This window comes from Pectinophora gossypiella, chromosome 24 (genome assembly GCF_024362695.1).
Source record: "Pectinophora gossypiella chromosome 24, ilPecGoss1.1, whole genome shotgun sequence".
Classification (NCBI taxonomy): domain Eukaryota; kingdom Metazoa; phylum Arthropoda; class Insecta; order Lepidoptera; family Gelechiidae; genus Pectinophora; species Pectinophora gossypiella.
The window spans coordinates 1,948,423-1,968,535 of record NC_065427.1 but is presented as its reverse complement, the minus strand read 5'-3'; the positions used below and the strand labels follow the sequence as shown (position 1 = coordinate 1,968,535).

Sequence of the window (20,113 nt, the reverse complement as noted above, 5' to 3'; positions counted from 1 at the left end):
TTTTTTATTAATTTGGTTATTCAAAAAAATCTCAAATCAAGTGTCACTAACATCCATAGTTACTCGTATGGTCCATCCATACTTATCCATACTATGGTACATCCATACTTACCTGTACGTACTTGTACGTGATACTTGATGTCAAGGGTGTTTTTTTTTTATTATTTTCACTTCCACTTGATTGACTCAGACTCATGGTCTGAATCATCCCTCAAAGTTTTCGTTACGACGTCACTAAAACCCTGAATGTAAAGGTATAAGACTAGATCATCTAATTTTACATTACGATCGTCAGGGTTCCCAGAAGATGGCATGCTGCACTCGCCTACGACAGCAGCCATCGGCGGGCTGGCCAGGCAGTCGCCTTCTACCAGTAGGCTAAGACCACACTCACCGTCTAACTCAGGTATTTATCTACATACTCACTAGCCCCTATAACTCAGGTCCCCCAACTGACTAACGTGCCTTCCGAAACATGAAAAGGTTGAGATAGTCTGTTATGTAACACGTACAGCCGATTTTCGATTTTGTTTTTTTTTATTTGTTGATTTCCATAGTCTCTGGTTACCCCAGTGGGAAATAGGCATGAGTTTATATATGTATGTGGGATATAGAAATAACACAGGATATATTTTACTTCTTTTATTTTACACACTCCTTATTTTTTAAACCAAAATCCTCTCCCCCACCAACATCGCACCAAAGACCCCCCTCTTACTTTTTAAAACTGCCTTACGTCCCATTCATTAACCATCCTCCTTTCATACCATAAACAATCGAATTCCCATTCCCACTTTCCTACATGTATTTCTCATTGAGGAAGTCATACATGAAAATAATACATAGTAAAAAAGACGTCGTCTAATGCGCAATGTGTTTCCACTTGTTCGCAGGTCGGCTAAGAAGTCATTCGCCGTCGACCAACAGTGCGACAGACCGGCTTCTATCGAACTCCCCATCTACGAGGCTGCAGAGTCAGTCGCCTTCTAACAACTCATCCAACGGACGAATAAAGGGATCACCGCTCAGGTAAATAAATCCTTTGTGGTAACAACTTTCGCAACTTTCGCAAAGGCCGGTCATAGGATGGGTGACCACAAAAAAAAGTTTTCATCTCGAGCTCCTCCGTGCTTCAGAAGGCACGTTAAGCCGTTGGTCCCGGCTGCATCAGCAGTCGTTAATAACCATCAATCCGCACTGGGCCCGCGTGGTGGTTTAAGGCCCGATCCCCCCATCCGTAGTGAAGGCCCGTGCCCCAGCAGTGGGGACGTTAATGGGCCGATGATGATGATGATTGGTACCAGACAGTTGGGGGGAAAAAAACACGGCGATTAAACAGAAACTTTGTATAAAAGTTTATTATAAGGTTAGAGATAATTTAGAAGATATGTATGCCCATGTTAGGTAAGCGGACCCTAGGGATAACGCTAGAGAGATGATGATGAATGCCCATGCATTCCGTCTCATTTTTTTTGCTGTTATTAACTGTCTGGGAACTGATATCAGACAGCCAAATTACTAAATTGTGTAACAATATTTTATGGGTTTTTTTAAAGGACGTCTAGGGCCCTGTGCCGATGTTGTTCTTGTAGCTTATTTTCATCGGCTATACAGGGTGTTAGTGACATCGCAACGAAAACTTTGAGGGATGATTGAGCCTATGATTCTCAGTTGATATGAAGTGGAATTTTCCGTCGCAAAAGTTGGGAATTGAAAATAATAATAAAAAACACAAGCATTTTCATGAATTCTCCGACAGGAAAATCCACTTGATATCAACTCAGAATCATGGTTTGAACCATCCCCCTCAGTACTCGTTACAGTGGCGCTAACGCCCATACCTACTTGTATGGCTACTTGTATGTAGTTGTATGGGTGTAAGTGACATCGTAACGAATACTGAGGGGGCTGATTCAGTTCATTATTCTGAGTTAATACAAGTAGAATTTTCGATCGCAAAAGTACAGAATTGAAAATAATTTAAAAAACTAAAAAAAAAAAAATTTTGCGACGGATAATTCCACTAGATATTAACTCAGAATCATGGTCTGAATCATCCCCCTTAGTATTCGTTACGATGTCATTATTTTTGTATTTTGTGTCCATTGTGCTTAATAAAGTATTTTATCTATCTATCTTCTCCCACATATGAAGCATCTCCATGAAACCATCATAGAAATGTGTGAACATCAGACTATATTCCAGGTTGCACGAGTCGTCCCCATCTCGTCACATGCACTCGCCCGTGTCGCGCCGGTCCCCGTCCTGCTACGAGACTGACTCGCTGGCTCAACCCAGCTCCGTCTATGTTGCTAACTACCCGCAGGTCTGTAGAATAGAATAGAAGTTTATTGCAAGTTACAAGTTATACAAGGTGTTGTAGTTAATATACGTACATGTGACATGACATGTAGAATCTATGCAACATCATCATCATCACCAGCCCATTAACGTCCCCACTGCAGGGGCATGGGCCTTCCCTATGGATGGATAGGGAAATCGGGCCTTAAACCACCACGCGGGCCCAGTGCGGATTGATGGTTATTAACGACTGCTAATGCAGCCGGGACTAACGGCTTAATTGCCTTCCGAAGCACGGAGCAGCTCGAGATGAAAACTTTTTTTTTTTGTGGTCACTCATCCTATGACCGACCTTTGCGAAAGTTGCTTAACTTCAAAATTCGCAGACCGAGCACGTTTACCGCTGCGCCACAGAGCTCCTCAGAATCTATGCACATCTATCTAATACTGAAACTTGGATAACTGGGCCTTCAGGGACCGGCAAGTTTGTCTCACTTAAAAGAACGAACGAATTTGAATTTGAATTTTTGAATTTGAAGAGCTATGCCAGTTACCCAGTGTCTCAGATATACATGTTTATTATTATTATTATTTATTATTTACCCTGGCAAGAATTCCTTAGGACCAGTTGTCCTCCAACTCACCTATTCTAGTACCCAGTGGAGTTAGCAGCAATTATGGAATTCTATTTGCTTCAAATCTGACAAGCTTATATAGAAAGTATTTCGAGTTTCATAATCAGACTGAAACACATAATAATAATAGAGAGCTCGGTGAGGTGTGGGTAATTACTTCATCTTGCGATGAATGTACCTCTGACATTGGGGTATAGTCAAGAGCATAATATATGTTATGTTATGCAATAACTTCTCTTCTTCTATCGTGTGGGTTGTGAGGTGGAGTACCAACCAACAATAACTGAATCACAAATATTCCCCTCAGGTGGAAGCAGGCGGCACGACCGACCCGGAAGCGGATGTGCTGGTGCGGCTGGCTCGCGGCAGCGCGGGCTTCGGGTTCCGGATAGTGGGCGGCACCGAGGACGGCAGCCGCGTCGCTGTGGGATACGTCGTGCCTGGTAATACACCCAAGATACCTAATAATATAAACAATAAACATAACATAACATAAACAGCCTATATACGTCCTACTGCTGGGCACATGCCTCCCCTCAATCAACCCGAGGCGGTATGGAGCATACTCCACCACGCTGCTCCACTGCGGGTTGGTGAAGGTGTTTTTACGGCTAATAGCCGGGACCAACAGCTTTATCAGCAACAGCAGCAACAGCCCTCCGAAGCACGAAATCATCTTACTTTTTCGGACAATCAGGTGATTCAAGCCTGAAAAGTCCATACCAAACAAAGGACAGTCTCAAAGTGATTTCGACAATGTCCCCATCGGGAATCGAACCCGGACCTCCAGATCGTGAGCCTAACGCTCTAACAACTAGACCACGGAGGCTGTTAAATAAACAATAAAAATAAATTTAAAAAGTAAACCCCCTGGACACTTCATACAAAACACCTCTTTTTTACACAGACACTACACATTGACGCATTTGTGTGTGTGACACGTCCAACGCCTATTTGATTGAAGACTAAAGTAAGACCCAGGGGGGGGGATCTCCTAACCTAGCTCAGCCGCTGGTGGGGGGGGGGGGGGGGTGGAGAATAGCCGTTCTACAAAGTATTATTTCTTATTCTATGCCACGTCATACGACCCTGGCTATTTTTTCATAGTCAAGTTTTATTTTTATATTTTTGGGGTCTTATTTATTAAGATAACGTACTTCCGTTGTGTTTTACGCAATATTTGGAGACAAACTTTATGCGTACATATTTGAAATGTGCAAATTAAGCCCTTTCATAATCTTTTTTTTTTGGTCAATTATTTATCTTCCTCAATTTGTGTCTTCTAGAGGGAGCCACATTGCCTTTAGCGTGACGCGATATAGCCTATAACCGCCGGACAATCAATTTTGTTAATTTCTGATAATATAAGTGGTTTGGAAGTCTTCTCCTATCGTGTAGATTGTAATGTGGATGACCAACCTCAGGTGTCAAGGATATTATTGAGCCGCCAAAGGCCCCTGACACTTCTTCACGACTACGTACTTACATCAGTAAGTAGTAACCGGGACCAACGGCTTAACGTGCCTTCCGAAGCACGGATCATCGGGTTTGGAAGTTATGAGGGAACATACACACAAACATACAGGCATGAGCAATATAATGTACCCACTTTAGGACTCTGTCGCACTAACATATTTGACATTTAGTGAGACTTACAGTACAATTTGTCAAAAAAGTTAATGTGACATGGTACCAAAGTGTATACATATTAATGCTCGTGACCGTACACAGCAGGTAATAAACAGAACTATGCATATGACACTATTTATTTATCTTTAGGTGGTCCAGCTGACGGTCTATTGCGCCCCGGAGATCTTCTGACCTCTGTAGATGGTATCCCCCTAGCGGGTGCTACGCATGCGCGCGCCGTCGCTTACGTGTGCCAAGCCGCTTCCAGGGGACATGTAAGTATTATCCTACTTATAATTTGTAGTGGGATTTTCAAGGCAAGAGTTCAGAATTTATATTCTAAAATTGTATTCAATAATATATTATTTCTTACTTTTTATGTGACAGATTTTGAGTCGGTTTATTTTTTAAATTACTTTTTGTGAGATTTTATGTTCCTATAAGGGTTCCTTTTTTCTTTTTGAAGTTCGGAACCCCAAAACGAAGGTATTCTTTGTAGTTTGTATGGAAATACTGTCATGTGACGTAAATAAAAGTGGTCGAACGTCGTACTCATTGTTACTTAATTCTTAAAATAAAAATCGAAAGTAAGTCGATAAGTAAAATGAGATTGATTTTGGTCATCTTCGACTGGCTTCTATATAAAGCAGGGCTAACATGCGCAACGTGGTAAAATTATCGATCGATGCAATAAATATTGTCGAAATCGATAAGTTTGTTTTTTTTCCCCTAACATGCGTGTTACGTGATTTTGAGCGTATTTCGACAGAACGACATGACTTATTTGGGTTCACATATTAGTACCAATCGGCAAAACGACATAATTATATCGCCAGAATCGATAAAATGACGTAGAAAAGATTTTATGACGTTGTGCATGTTCATCATTATCCGCCGTACGACGCCCACTGCTGGGCATAGGCCTCCCCCAAGGACCTCCACGACGATCGGTCCTGCGCTGCCCGCATCCAGCGGCTTTCCGCGACCTTCACCAGATCGTCGGTCCACCTTGTAGCGGGTCTACCCACTGAGCGTCGTCCGACACGTGGTCGCTTATATATAGATAAGCATTGTATAATTTATCTTTGACCCAGTCAAATAGCTTATTCATTGTTTTAAGTTTACGCGGTTATTATCATAATTAAAACACATAATAACGGGTTCTTACCGCGTTTAAATGGGGATATGAGACTCCCGATATTTCGACACTGTTGCAAGTGCCATGATCACGGGATGACTGATGAGATTGGAGTGGAGTAGGTAGATCCATAATTTTCTACGGGCAGACATATCTGTCTACCCTCTTTCTTTGCCGCTTGTTTCTGTTTTTGATATCGGAATGTTCGGAACCATCTGAACTCGCACCAAACTCACTACGACAAACCGCACTCACTGTGTCCTCACGTTTTTTCACCACATTAGGCCGTTTCAAGCTTTTTACAACACCTACTACTGTCGAAATATCGGGAGTCTCATATCCCCATTTAAACGCGGTAAGAACCCGTTATTATGTGTTTTAATTAAAATACCTTATTGTCAGGATCGAAGCTAATGGAATTGCGTGGTAACTGTTTACCCCGGTGGGAAATACGCCTGAGTTCATGTATGTTTGTATGTTGCAGGTGACACTAGGAGTTCGACACAACCGTGCGGACATTCAAGCACTAGGTCTACCCCCTATGGGCGCGCCACATTCCCACCAGCATCAACCATTACTCACGTAAGTTTCATACTATTTCTTATACAAGCCCCTGTAGGTAAGGCAGGCTTGGCAACTTTTCCTTTTAAGAAGGTCAAATATATCCTCCATATTTTTGCATTACTATACTCAGAATGACTTTGTGTGCGTTACCCCAACAAGAAAGTATCTCCTAGAGTTTTATGAGTAGAACGTATAGTTGGTGCCTTATCTGCTGTAAATGTGCCCCCACATAAAAAATGTGTGCCCCCTGTCGTTTCGAAAAAAAATCGAAAAAACGATTCTTGCTGGGGTAACGTTTTTCTAGCAGGAAAATTCTAAACGAATGATCGGAGAGAGAAAAACTGTGCATGGCCAGATAGCTTATATGTGTGCCAAAATGTGCCCCCAAAAATAAAATCTGTGCCCCTTCAGATTTTCGAGATATTGCATTTCCTGCTGGAGTAACGTTTTGATGAATAGTATATCTCTAAAACCATTGCATGTGCCCCTGTAGAATAAACATACGCGAGTAGCTCTTAATGTGTGCCCCTTTGTGCCCCAATTAGATTTTAGAAAATATTTATAGTTTTCAAGTTATCGCGGTTTTATGAAAACCCGAAAAAACATCGCAGCGCCTAAATGAGACAAGGCATAACTTCGCTGAAAACTGTATTCGGTCTTTCTTGACGCTAATAATAACCATACAAAGTTTCAAAAATGTTCATGCATGCGTTTTTGAATAATCTTGCTAAAAGTAAAAACGATGGTGTCATAACTTTGACGGCAAAATACAAGGAACTGGCACAATCCCAGATGTGTAGGTGTAAACCAAAATCTTGTGCCTTTAGTCAAAAATATATGGTGAAAATATTGAGCTTCAAATGTTACGCATTAAGTAAATATAAACAAAAAACCAAAATATGTAAACAACGGCTGGTTATCCGACCAAATCTGAATGACTACTAAAAAGCGACGGATTCATACTTAACGAGGACCTTCTTTATTGGACGTATTATACCTAAGCTGTTGTCCTTACAGTCGCGTTCAAAAGTTTTGAGGGCTAATTAAAAAATATATTAAATGCACCTTGTGACTATATAAATGAAACAGCTTGTTGATGTGGAAATTATTATTTACATTAGTATAAAAATACAGGTATGTCACAAAACAGTTTGGTCACGATTTTGAGCATGTTAGTCACATGTACATTTTATTTGAAAATGGCTCTTATAAATGTACTTAATCATGTGTAAGGTCATAGAAACAGCTATTAAAATATAATCCAATAACAACTTTATTTTATTAGTTATTACTTTTCTACTTCAGTGTACTCAGGCACAACACGTGTGAACCGGTTAGTGAGTAAAGTAAAGAAGGTCATCGATATGTATGAATCCGTCGCTTTTTAGTAGTCATTCAGATTTGGTCGGATAACCAGCCGTTGTTTACATATTTTGGTTTTTTGTTTATATTTACTTAATGCGTAACATTTGAAGCTCAATATTTTCACCATATATTTTTGACTAAAGGCACAAGATTTTGGTTTACACCTACACATCTGGGATTGTGCCAGTTCCTTGTATTTTGCCGTCAAAGTTATGACACCATCGTTTTTACTTTTAGCAAGATTATTCAAAAACGCATGCATGAACATTTTTGAAACTTTGTATGGTTATTATTAGCGTCAAGAAAGACCGAATACAGTTTTCAGCGAAGTTATGCCTTGTCTCATTTAGGCGCTGCGATGTTTTTTCGGGTTTTCATAAAACCGCGATAACTTGAAAACTATAAATATTTTCTAAAATCTAATTGGGGCACAAAGGGGCACACATTAAGAGCTACTCGCGTATGTTTATTCTACAGGGGCACATGCAATGGTTTTAGAGATATACTATTCATCAAAACGTTACTCCAGCAGGAAATGCAATATCTCGAAAATCTGAAGGGGCACAGATTTTATTTTTGGGGGCACATTTTGGCACACATATAAGCTATCTGGCCATGCACAGTTTTTCTCTCTCCGATCATTCGTTTAGAATTTTCCTGCTAGAAAAACGTTACCCCAGCAAGAATCGTTTTTTCGATTTTTTTTCGAAACGACAGGGGGCACACATTTTTTATGTGGGGGCACATTTACAGCAGATAAGGCACCAACTATACGTTCTACTCATATAACTCTAGGAGATACTTTCTTGTTGGGGTAACGCACACAATGACTTTCCTTTGAATGGTCTACTATTTCAGTTTAATAAAACCTGTTTTAACAAAGCTTTGACATATACTGGGTGTTAGTGACATCGTAACGAATACTGAGGTGGATGATTCAGACCATTATTCCGAGTTAAAATCAAGTGGAATTTTTAATGTTTTTTTTTTTTTCAATTATTTTCAATTCTATACTTTTGCGATCGAATTCCACTTGATATTAACTCAGAATAATGAGCTAAATCAGCCCCCTCAGTATTCGTTACGATGTCACTTACTCCCCGTACCAGTACAGTCATGAGCAATATAATGTACCCACTTTAGGACTCTGTCGCACTAACATATTTGACATTTAGTGAGACGTACAGTTCAATTTGTCAAAAAAGTTAATGTGACATGGTACCAAAGTGTATACATATTAATGCTCGTGACCGTACATACAGGTAGCCATACAAGTAGGTATGGGTGTTAGTGACACCGTAACGAACACTGAGGGGGATGATTCAGACCATGATTCTGAGTTGATATTAAGTGGAATTTCCTGTCGGAAAATGCAACTTTCAACTCAGAACTCCGAATCATGGCCTGAATCATCCCTCAAAGTTTTCGTTACGATGTCACTAACACCCTGTATATGTCAAAGCTTTGTTAAAACAGGTGTTATTAAACTGAAATAGTAGACCATTCAAAGGAAAGTCATTCTGAGTATAGTAATGCAAAAATATGGAGGATATATTTGACCTTCTTAAAAGGAAAAGTTGCCAAGCCTGCCTTACCTTTAAAGCATCATTTGTGTATTTGTGTTGTATGAATTATCATAATCACTAACTTTCATAATCGGCCTGCAGACACCTCCTAATTTTACTTTAAGTTATACCTGTTATTTTCTTATCCGCCGAAAAGGAAAGGGACGGATGATTGACAGCTCTTAATTTTAGGAAGAATGAGTAAATGAATGAATAACCCGGGCGAACCAAAAAGGTATCTCGCTGGTATGCAAACCGTTTGACGTGTGCTGTCAACTTAATTCTATCGGGTTATTGGCCAATGTATTTTTTTTTATAGGGTTGTTTTAGATTTGTGCTTAAAATTGACGTGTGTTCCGTAAATTTTATGCTTGTGGATTACCCGTCCCTTTCCTTTTCGGCGGATAAGAAATAACATAAAATAAAATTACATGGTGTGTACAAGAATCAACAAACACCGTTGTCTCAATTATACATATGTTTTTAAATTGTGCGTGCGGAACTAACTCTACTTCATTACAACTTTATTTTGCTATCTAGGCTCAAAACTTTTTGTAACTAATTATTCCAGTTCTATTTATGAGAACTTTTATCTGGTTCTGAGATTGTTATTCCAGTCTGTAATTTTGATAACTGTTGGTTCTCCTATAATAAAAAAAAAATATTGTATATTAACCCGTGCGTAGCGGCGGCGCGTACAACCTCGTGCACCCCGCGCCGCTGTACCCGGCCGCGCCGCCCGCGCCCGCACACCACATGTCGGTAACATGCACATACTTAAACTGCCTATATACGTCCCACTGCTGGGCACAGGCCTCCCCTCAATCAACCGGAGGGGGTACGGAGCATACTCCACCACGCTGCTCCACTACGGCTTAGTGGAGTTGTTATTACGGCTAATAGCCGGGACCAACGACTTAACGTGACCTTCGAAGCACGGAATCATCTTACTTTTTCGGACAATCAGGTGATTCAAGCCTGAAAAGTCCTTACCAAACAAAGGACAGTCCCCATCGGGAATCGAACCCGGCTACACACGCACTATCAAACACCTCCACGCCTACCACAGAGTAGAAGAAAGAGGTTGGAAGGGTCGATGGAGTTCGTCACGCGCGACATACAAGTATGAACAAATAGTTCATACGTCAACTTTGCTCACCACTCGTTCGCAATCTTTACGAGGCACGGAGCTCCATGACAGTATATTAAGGTCTTGTGCTTTATATTATAACCTGGAGGCCAAAACATCGAATATCGACTGATATTATATCGAGATCCCTCCTTATAACGAGACAGCTAAAAACTTTAGTGTGATCGCCTATTAAAACACATAATAACGGGTTCTTACCGCGTTTAAAGTAGGGATATGAGACTCCCGATATTTCGACACTGTTGCAAGTGCCATGATCACGGGATGACTGATGAGATTGGAGTGGAGTAGGTAGATCCACTCTTTCTTTGCCGCTTGTTTATGTATTTGCCTGCGATGTCCTTACCAAATATCAGCGTCATAATATCACCGTCGTGGTTCACGCCGCGACTTGTGCTGAGTGAGGCCCTTTTGTCTCAGGACGTCCACCACCACCTTATATGATCATTTCGACAAATTTTCTTGCTTTTTTTGTAATTGTTAAGTGGAAATTTGTTTTGTGTGCGGCGCCCTTTTATAATAGACTATTTCTATTCTATTCTAAATAGTGTAGATACACCTGCAGTTAGTCATAAACAGTCAGTTAGTAGTCCGTGGCCAGGAGGCCTAGCAGGAAGCCGATTCAAATTGGAGTAAATCGAACATAGATTTGATTCTGTCGTACCGCATAAGCAGCCAATATGGCGACTCCCGATTCGTGACGTCACATGAACTTCGGCAAGCCGATTGAACGAATGGTTTCAGTACTTTTGATATTTTTGACACTTCCTCGGTACGGCCTAAGAAATTGAATTTCGGCGTTTGAATTGTACTGTCACAGGTCGATAAAGTATTGACTTATGACTAATGAAAGGTGTCTCTACGCTACAGGTGAAACACTTACAAGATTTACCAAGAAACACGATAATACTTAATGTAAAATCCAACAGGTATGGCGTGCAATACGATAACTCGGCGGGGTGGGCGCCGGTCCCGTATGACGTCACAGTTACCAGGAACGAAGGGGAAGGATTCGGCTTCGTCGTCATATCCTCTACTAACAAGGCTACCAGTACTATTGGTGAGTTTGATGTATAATGGCTGCCTCGGGTAACAGCTAGACGCCCTGACAGTCGAATCAGGGGGAGCCTATATACGTCCCACTGCTCAGCACAGGCCTCCCCTCTCGATCAACCGGAGGGGGTATGGAGCATATTCCACCACGCTGCTCCACTGCAGGTTGGCACCCCCAGGTGTTAGGGCTAGTAGCCCGGTACCAACGGAGCATGGAATCATCTTATTCAACCTGCAATGTCCTAGTCAAACAAAGGACAATCTCACAAAGTGATTTCGACATTTTCCCTATCGGGAATCGAAACCGAACCTCCAGATCGTGAGTAACGCTCTAACCACTAGACCATGCCAATCCATAGGTGTTAATAAAACAGTACTAAGTAAACATTTCACCGTTTCCCAGGTCAACTGATCCCGAACTCGCCGGCAGCGCGTTGCGGCCTCCTGCACGTAGGAGACACAATCCTCGCCATCAACAGAATGCCAATACGCAACCTGCCACACCCAGAAGTAGTTGCTCTTATCAAACACAGCGGTACCACGGTCACACTGACAGTGCTACCGCCGGACGGACGCGTCGACTGATACAGTGTTGCCCACGGCAAGTATATATTTGATATATTTGTCACGGTCCGGATTAGGGATGAGGTTATACCGGTTATTGTGTAATACATATCTGTTACTTAAAATATACTAGTATTCCGTCGCGTAAACTTCTCAAGTCCGTCTCTGGAAAATATCCTATAACAGTAATGTGGAGGCACGGCAGAGCCCCCGCAAAGTCGAGCAAGAACGTCGACATGCAGTACCATCTTTTTCTAGAAACCATTAAAGGCATTTTCAACCACATATATGTCATCATGGATAAAGCTAGAAGCTTGATAATAATTTACATATTATCAGTCTTTACAATGCATAGGTGTTAATATTGCAATCTTTTTCTATTGTTAGTAATAATATACTACATACTTGTCAATATTTGTCTGCCAATTTTCATCCAAATCGGTCGACGGTTTAGGCGTAAAAAGGTAACAAACAGGAAGACAAATGAGCTTCTGAGCAAATTCTTTTATCTATGATTCATACATGAACTCAAACTTGTAAATCGAATTTTGGACCCGAGGCAGGGTTCGAACTTGTGAGACTATGATGTCACGCGACAAGATACTTAGAATGTGTCAAATCTATGTTATATTAAAATCTGATCTGAATCTTCTACAATATTCTCTTTTTGCCTCTCTGTTTCTATTCTATTCTATCTCTATTTTCTTCTATTTCTTTTCTTTTTTTTCTACTTTACTCTCTTTTTTACTTTACTTTTAAATATTATGAAAAATATTTAGAATTTTCTCTATAATATGGGAACATTTTTCGCAATCAATTTGTTAGTTTAGTTCACATAGTTTTAGTAGTAAGGATTTATATTTTATCAGTCAACTTGCGTTTCCGTGGCTGCTCTTAAATATAGCTTTAATAAAACGTCTTTAGTGTTTAACTCTTTACTTGGGTTGCCATCTATAAATGCTTAATATTTAGTCAGTATGGAAAAAAATACTTACATATTATGAAAAAAAAAAATATCGAGTAAACTAACGGCACGCTATAATAGCCATTCAGACGTTCGCCTTAATTAATACATACATACATACATAAACTCACGCCCGTAATCCCTAGTGGGGTGGGCAGAGCCACAAGTAATCAAAGCCTTAATTAATAAGTACGTTAAAAGAGCAAATAGCTGTAACAGCAATTTAAAGGAGCTAACTTTATGATGTCCATCAAGTTTAATATTTATTTGTAACTATATTGACGGAGCTAATTGCTGTACTTTATCATAGCGTGCCGCTAGTTAAAAAAACGAAAAAATAGTATTTTTAAAATAGTTTGTTTCTAATACATTCCATTCACCAAATGACCCGTCCATACTGACTAAAACATCAGCGTTATAAAAATTATTACGACTTATTTGTAAGTCGCTGTACATTCGCCGTCCAAATTCCACTATAATACCCCTAGTTTTAAACTTTGTGCCTTTTAAATAACGTGTATAAATATTATTTACTTAACGATTAAGATGTTGCATACGTTGTATGAACAAGATGTTTATATTATAATGAAGGACTTTCCAGGCTACGATCCCCAAAAAAAATAGATGGCACTGTAATTTTTTTCTTCATTTAACCTTCTAATTTGATGGACAACAGACATGTGCATTTTTTTATAAAGTACCACATCTTTGTTTGTAATTTTTATTTTTATTGTAAGATCTTACTGTTTTTTTTTTTCTTCTTTTTTGTTTTTTGCTTGATTTTTGTGTGTGCAGTTTTGCAAAATAAACATTTTCTCTCTCTCTCTCTCTCTCTCTCTCTCTCTCTCACACATCATCATCATCTTCGTGCATCTTTTATCTTTGTTTTTGGGTATAAATGATGACCCTTTTTATTACACCCAGACACAAAATAAAGAGAAACAATATAGGTAGCAACATAATTATATACATAACCTGATTCGAATGTCTATATATTCTATCTATCTATATATTTTTATATATGCTTCTGCCATTACATTATATTTTTGAATAATTACATAATGAGAAAATAGGTAATTAATATTCAATATTCTTTATTTGCAAACTATGATGGTGTACAAGTTTGTAAGTCAGGGCGTTAAATCTACACATACATACATAAACTCACGCCTATTTCGCACTCGGGTAAGCAGAGACTATGGAATTCCATTTGCTCCGATCCTGAGATACTTCTCTTGCTTCCTCCACATTCATCTTTCGTTTCACACAAGCACGCCGGTTCAGAGTAAATCTGTACAGCGCCATCTATATTATTTTTGGGGAACGTAGCGTGGAAAGTCCCTCGTTATAATATTAAGTAGAAATAAGTATATATTGGTGCTAATTCCTGTAAATACCATCAAATTTTATTTTAAGTTATATCTGTCATTTTCTTATCCGCCGAAAAGGAAAGGGACGGGTAATCGACAAGCATAAAATTTATGGAACACACGTCAATTTTAAGCACAAATCTAAACCAACTGTCTAAAAATTTTACATCCGTCAATAACCCGACACAGTTAAGTAGACAGCACGTCAAACGGATTGCATACCAGCGAGGTACCTTTTGATTCGCCCGGGTTATTCATTCATTTACTCATTCTTCCTAAAATTAAGAGCTGTGAATCATCCGTCCCTTTCCTTTTCGACGGATATGAAAATGACGGATATAACTTAAAATAAAATTAGGCGGTGTCTGCAGGAATCGGGGCCATTAAGTAAGTATAGTAGGTACCAGTCATGAGCAATATCATGTACTCACTTTAGAACCCTGTCGCACTATCATATTCGACATTTAATGAGACTTGCGAACTTTATTAGTCAAAAAAGTTAATATGACATGGTTTCAAAGTGTATACATATAAGTACTCGTGACTAGTCGTGACCGTGCACCTATTTTTCGATTTGAATAAATATGTCTGTAGAATAATGTTGTCACATTCATATGACCTGGAACCCGATGGTTAAATTTCGGCCTTAATACGAATCTAATAAATTCTGAATCTCTATTTAAATGAAATCGAATAATTTATTAAACAGTCAAATATATTTTTTTTAAAATAATAAATAATCAATGAGGTAAATACGTAATATCGTCTTGCTATTTTTTACCGTAAGTGACAATATAAATTGCTCAATTTGTATACCAATAATGAAATACTTTACTGAAGTCATTATAAAAAAAATAATTCCAATTTGTAAGTTAAGAATGTTTACGTATTAAATTCGAGAACTAATCGGTAATGTAGGGTGTTATTATTATTAGCTAGTGTGTTTTAATTACATACTAATAGGTACAGATATCCCTTGTACCCACATTTGGTGTAAATATTAAAGAGGTACTTAATCAATGCATAATAGAATAGGTTTTTCCATGTTGACTTTGAGTTTTTTATCCATATTTTCTTATTCTACTAAATTGTATTTTGATACTTATTTAAGATTAATATTATTTCTCGGAGGTTTAAGTTTAAAATGTAATCCATTGAAGTCTTAGTTGTATTGTATTCTGGATAAGAATCCGGTTTAGTTCATTATTGTTAGTTATTTTTTACTTTATTGACTGACTAACAGAAATGTATTTAAGGAATTAATAAGTTGCCTACGTGAATAAGAACCAGACCGTATATTATTATACATTGGAAATTGTTAATAATTTGACCATTTTTTACAAAAAGAGTCATTACTTTAATAAACGGCAACACTGTCATTTTCATTTTTTGAAAATTTACGTTTTTTTTTATAAAAGGTTATGGAATTGACAACTTGATGACGTGCGAGTGTTGCCATATATAAGTTCTAAATTACACATCTGTGTTCATTCTAGGTTCTTTACACGTATAACTGAAAGGGTTCCATAAGGAGCGAAACATTTACAATTGATATGTATTTGTGAGACCACCGAGCTTGGAAATGTAATCGTTAGGTAGCTATAGCTAGTTCTATAAGTATAATTAATGAAAATGCAATAAATATTGTGCCTTTTACATGTAAACCCAGTCTTGCCCTAAAATGAATATATTATGTAAAAAAAATATCCAAAGAAAGATTACAATTTGGTGTTATCTATTGTAATACTGGTCTATTTCCGAAATCATTGTCTTCTAGTATAAAATTGTGTAAAAATCTATATTTTTCTGGTCGACTTTACCCAGAAATATTATTTAGCAAATTGTATTAAATAATACACAGGTTTATTGAATAAAATATTTTTATAAAATCTTGTTTTCGTCAAATATAATTTAGATTTTTGAGATCTTTCACGCCAAAAAAAAACATAATAAATAATTCGAAATAAATATTAATATCACAGTTTTATATGGTAGGAACAGCTACCTTAACGTTAGTAAAGTTAGAAGAAGCAGAGGGCGCCACTGCGACGTCGAGTATCCAGTCGGTATATCTGTCGATTCTGGTGAAGACGTCAGGCCAGGCGTTGTCACCACAGCCCTGGTAATAAGACGCCAAACCAACAACTACGTTTTGTATAACCATGGGTGCTCCGGAGTCGCCAAGACACATTCCTATAGGTCCTGGTTGACTGGCGCAGATCACAGCTGTAAAAGAAGGAAAGAATACTCTAGTAATTATTTAACGACATACATGGTTCATTGGTTGATAATTAGACTCACGAACATTTTATAAAAAAAATCATTTTGTGAATTATGTCGCGGGCCTATGGTGTAATAATAACCACATAACCTAAACGATAGAAGTCATTTTTTATATTGTAACTAAATAAATCGATATTCAAAATGTAAGTAAGTACCACAAACTTTTATACACAACGCCTAATGTTAAGGTCCAAAAAATACACATGTAGTTTTTCATTTTGGACCTCAACATTTGAGCTACATTATATAAGTAGACGGTTTTGCTACTACACAAACTCGGCTCCATAAGTTTGTTCCCTGAAGATATAAAAAGCCCGTCAAGTAAAAATACGACTCGCGCACCGATGGTTCCGAGATTTAGACTGCCGTTAATAATCTAGACAGACGGGTGAACAACATCCTATAAAGGATCAATTTGAAACCCTAAAAACTCATCAAGCAAGTACGCTACTTGAAAACCACACATAGAGAGAAGTTTAATACTCACGGTCCTCAATGACAACGGCATCGCTGTCAGCGTAAACCGCTTGACAGTCGGCAAGAGGGAGTTTATTTAGATTCACGGTTTTCAACGTCTCCAGTTGAGGTCCTTGTTCCTAAAAATAATAATCCAAACCTTGAAATTACCCGTCATGTGGGGAAAATTTAGCAAATGGTAACATTTTATTTTGTATGTCAAGTTCATGGGGTTGCCACTTTATGAATGTAAAATGTCTAATCAGTTTAAACATAGAATTCCTTTTTTGAAGTCGTTTAAAAAATTCCAAACATACCGATTCGAATCCCCAGCTGACAATCTTCACGGAAGTTCCGTCGGGAATGTACCAGTTGAGGGGAGGTAAGTATAAAATTCCAATAGTGTCGCTAGGAGATACGGGGAAGTTGAGCACAACCACTGCAATGTCTGCTTGTCTAGGCGCCTCTACGTAGTTAGGGTGCTTGATCACGTCTCGAACGGTTGACAGTACACCCCCGTTCAAGCTATTAGTGGATCCCGCTCGGATGAGCATATAGTTTAAATTGGCTCCACTACAAAGTAAAAAGAAAATTAAATAGGTAGATGCCTTGGGGCGGAAGGCAAAAGGGAAACCACTGCCCTATTTTTTCCCTAAAAAGTAGCATGGAGAATGCTACATCGACAAGAGCGTGGCTCTTAAATTAGTTATGATGAGATACCTACATATTTAATAAGAGCAATGGCTAATATCGGGCAACGATGACGAAACGTCATGTCATATTATGAAAATAACTCGTGTAGAAGTAATCCTTTATACATCAATGATTTGTGCACAACAGGGCAGTCAAAAAAAACCTAGGAAAAGTACTTTGGTACAGATACCTCTTAAGATTATTGCTTTTCTCTCAAAGAGATATCTTCCAGCTGACCTACGTGACAACAGACCTACGTGCATATGCGTGACCTTGCAAAAATACCTTGGGTACAACTGTGGTACCTTTCTATGAAAGAAATTTCGTCCAACTGGCCTACATACGAGTAATTACATAATTAATAGGTACTTACATAAAACAGAACGACGTTGTCAAAACGTGCCAGGAAGAGATTAGGGAGCCAACACAGCGTTGGACGTAAATTCCAGGTCCTGGGTAGAAATAGACAAGGGCGACGATGTAAGGGAACTCCTCAATAGTAGTCGGGGAGCCACCCACGATGCGGGTCTCCGGGATTGCTGAAGCGGCCACTGCTGGCAGAAAAAAGTAAAATAAAACATATATAGCCCACATATCCACCAACGCTGCGCTTACGCAATAAACCAACCAATCCTATTGGTCAAATACCGCATCGCGTGCGATAGCACATTCATATTAATATTTATATCGATAGCAAAACCGACATTAATCACTATCTCTGTCTGTCTGGGGGACAGAGCCGTAAGGTAATTTGGAGCTACACTTGATATTTAAATCCTAAGATGATACATTTTGCGGGATTATGACAGGATACCAGCCCACAGCCGAGTCCAAATATGTTGGCGATTCCTTGCCCGTTTAAGACAATTTAATTTGAAGATTTAGGTGATGTTACAAGACCAAGGTGATGTTAGATGTTATTTACATTTACGAAGGAACATTGATAAAGTTAGTCTTACTTACCAGTAGTTGCACAGATGGCCAGAGCCAAGTACATAATTTTGCTGGCCATATTTGAACAGTGCTGACTAATTAATGAGCACCCTAATTTGGTTCATTCTGCTAATTTATACTTGTGAGCTGTCTCGCCTTATATCTTTGGTATCTACTAGCTATTATACAGCATGATGGCAACAATTCAGATACTTACTGGAATCATTTTTTAACAATTTACCGAACTAACCAAATATATAATTCGGTCTTTATCAAGAGAATATTTTCAATTTTTTTTTCTGGTCTTTGAATTTGAGTAAACTTTTAGTTTACAATTGTGTAATAGGAAATAAACACTCTGTATATATTAGAAAGCTTAAAATGATATTTTGGATAAAGATAAACCGAATGACCGACATAGCACGTACGCATTATCTTTTGCATCACTCATTGATAAAGTTTTTAATTACTTATAGTCATAACGGAAGTTGGAACCCTAGTTTCTCTTATCACTTCGAGAAAACTACATAGGTTTTAATCTTGACGCGTTAAGTCAGTTGATGGGTTCTAACAAAGACCTTTCTAATGGGTAGCCGCTGGCTCCTCCGTACTTTGAAGATCACGTAAAACGGTTTTTCTTCCCGGCTATTGTACGCAACATTACGTCCTCTCTGTTTCATGAAGGGGATAAGGTACCTACCATGTAACTACCTATATGTATAGGTGTGATTGTATACAGATGTAGTATAATTGTCATTTAAATAATATTTTGTAAGTGACTTACAACTTAATAATGAAGATCTGTAATTTGATTCTGGTGTAACTTAATTCTAGTAGGTTTTAATACAATCAGAATACTGATCATTTCGAAATAAAAGAAAATAATGTCAAAAACAATATGCGCAGTGCAGTAAAAGTAACAAAATATGTGACAAATACTGTCGTGTCATATCTACTTTTCAAACTATTTTAGATAATTGATTTCAAAATTTCCTGTACTATAGTAATGTTTTTGTACAATGGGGAATAGTTGGACTTCCGGTGGACATCAAAGTAATTGTTCTAGGCTCCGAGAACGGAGTCCTGGTCGACGTTCGTGCAGAACACGAGGCGACGAGGGCACATATCATCGCAGACGTAGCAAATGTTGGAACAATAAGCGCAAACCAAGCACTTCCCGGGGACCGCCGAGAAAGAAGCCAATATCGAGAAGAAAAGCTAAACCCAAGGAAAGAAGAAGAAGAACATCATCAACTACTTTACTATACTTAAAGGAGATGATAGAAAGTCACGCTCCACTCGTCTTGGCGTTACTGGCATCAGAGACCAAGCTTAGTTTCAAAAGGCAATCGATGAGGTGTGGAGAGGGAGATAGGGATTGCTGTGAGAAGAATTGTTATAGTTATAGCAAGAAATGTAGCCCGTGTGTGTCCTGCTGTCCGTCTTGTCA

General features: G+C 38.7%; 2 protein-coding genes across 6 annotated transcripts in view; one reads left to right on the top strand and one right to left on the bottom strand.

The window, feature by feature from the left end:
• Positions 1–16,187, top strand: part of LOC126377826 (membrane-associated guanylate kinase, WW and PDZ domain-containing protein 1) — a 33,040-nt gene extending 16,853 nt beyond the window's left edge. For 3 of the 5 annotated variants that reach the window (XM_050025750.1, XM_050025748.1, XM_050025753.1), the window contains exons 13-21: positions 288–406; positions 894–1,029; positions 2,206–2,326; positions 3,244–3,379; positions 4,716–4,840; positions 6,188–6,285; positions 9,884–9,955; positions 11,277–11,407; positions 11,804–16,187. In XM_050025750.1, the coding sequence (XP_049881707.1) occupies positions 288–406; positions 894–1,029; positions 2,206–2,326; positions 3,244–3,379; positions 4,716–4,840; positions 6,188–6,285; positions 9,884–9,955; positions 11,277–11,407; positions 11,804–11,985 (1,120 nt within the window). In that variant the 3' untranslated portion in view covers positions 11,986–16,187. The remainder of the gene's footprint in view (positions 1–287; positions 407–893; positions 1,030–2,205; positions 2,327–3,243; positions 3,380–4,715; positions 4,841–6,187; positions 6,286–9,883; positions 9,956–11,276; positions 11,408–11,803) is intronic. The other 2 variants (XM_050025751.1, XM_050025752.1) reach the window with 2 other exon arrangements.
• Positions 16,161–18,816, bottom strand: LOC126377924 (trypsin, alkaline C-like). Its single transcript, XM_050025981.1, has 5 exons — positions 18,694–18,816; positions 18,104–18,284; positions 17,355–17,610; positions 17,069–17,177; positions 16,161–16,524 (listed from the first exon to the last, which is right to left on the bottom strand). Exons 1-5 carry the CDS (start codon positions 18,740–18,742, stop codon positions 16,283–16,285), a joined length of 837 nt encoding a protein of 278 aa, XP_049881938.1. The 5' UTR covers positions 18,743–18,816; the 3' UTR covers positions 16,161–16,282.
• Positions 18,817–20,113: the final 1,297 nt, after the last annotated feature.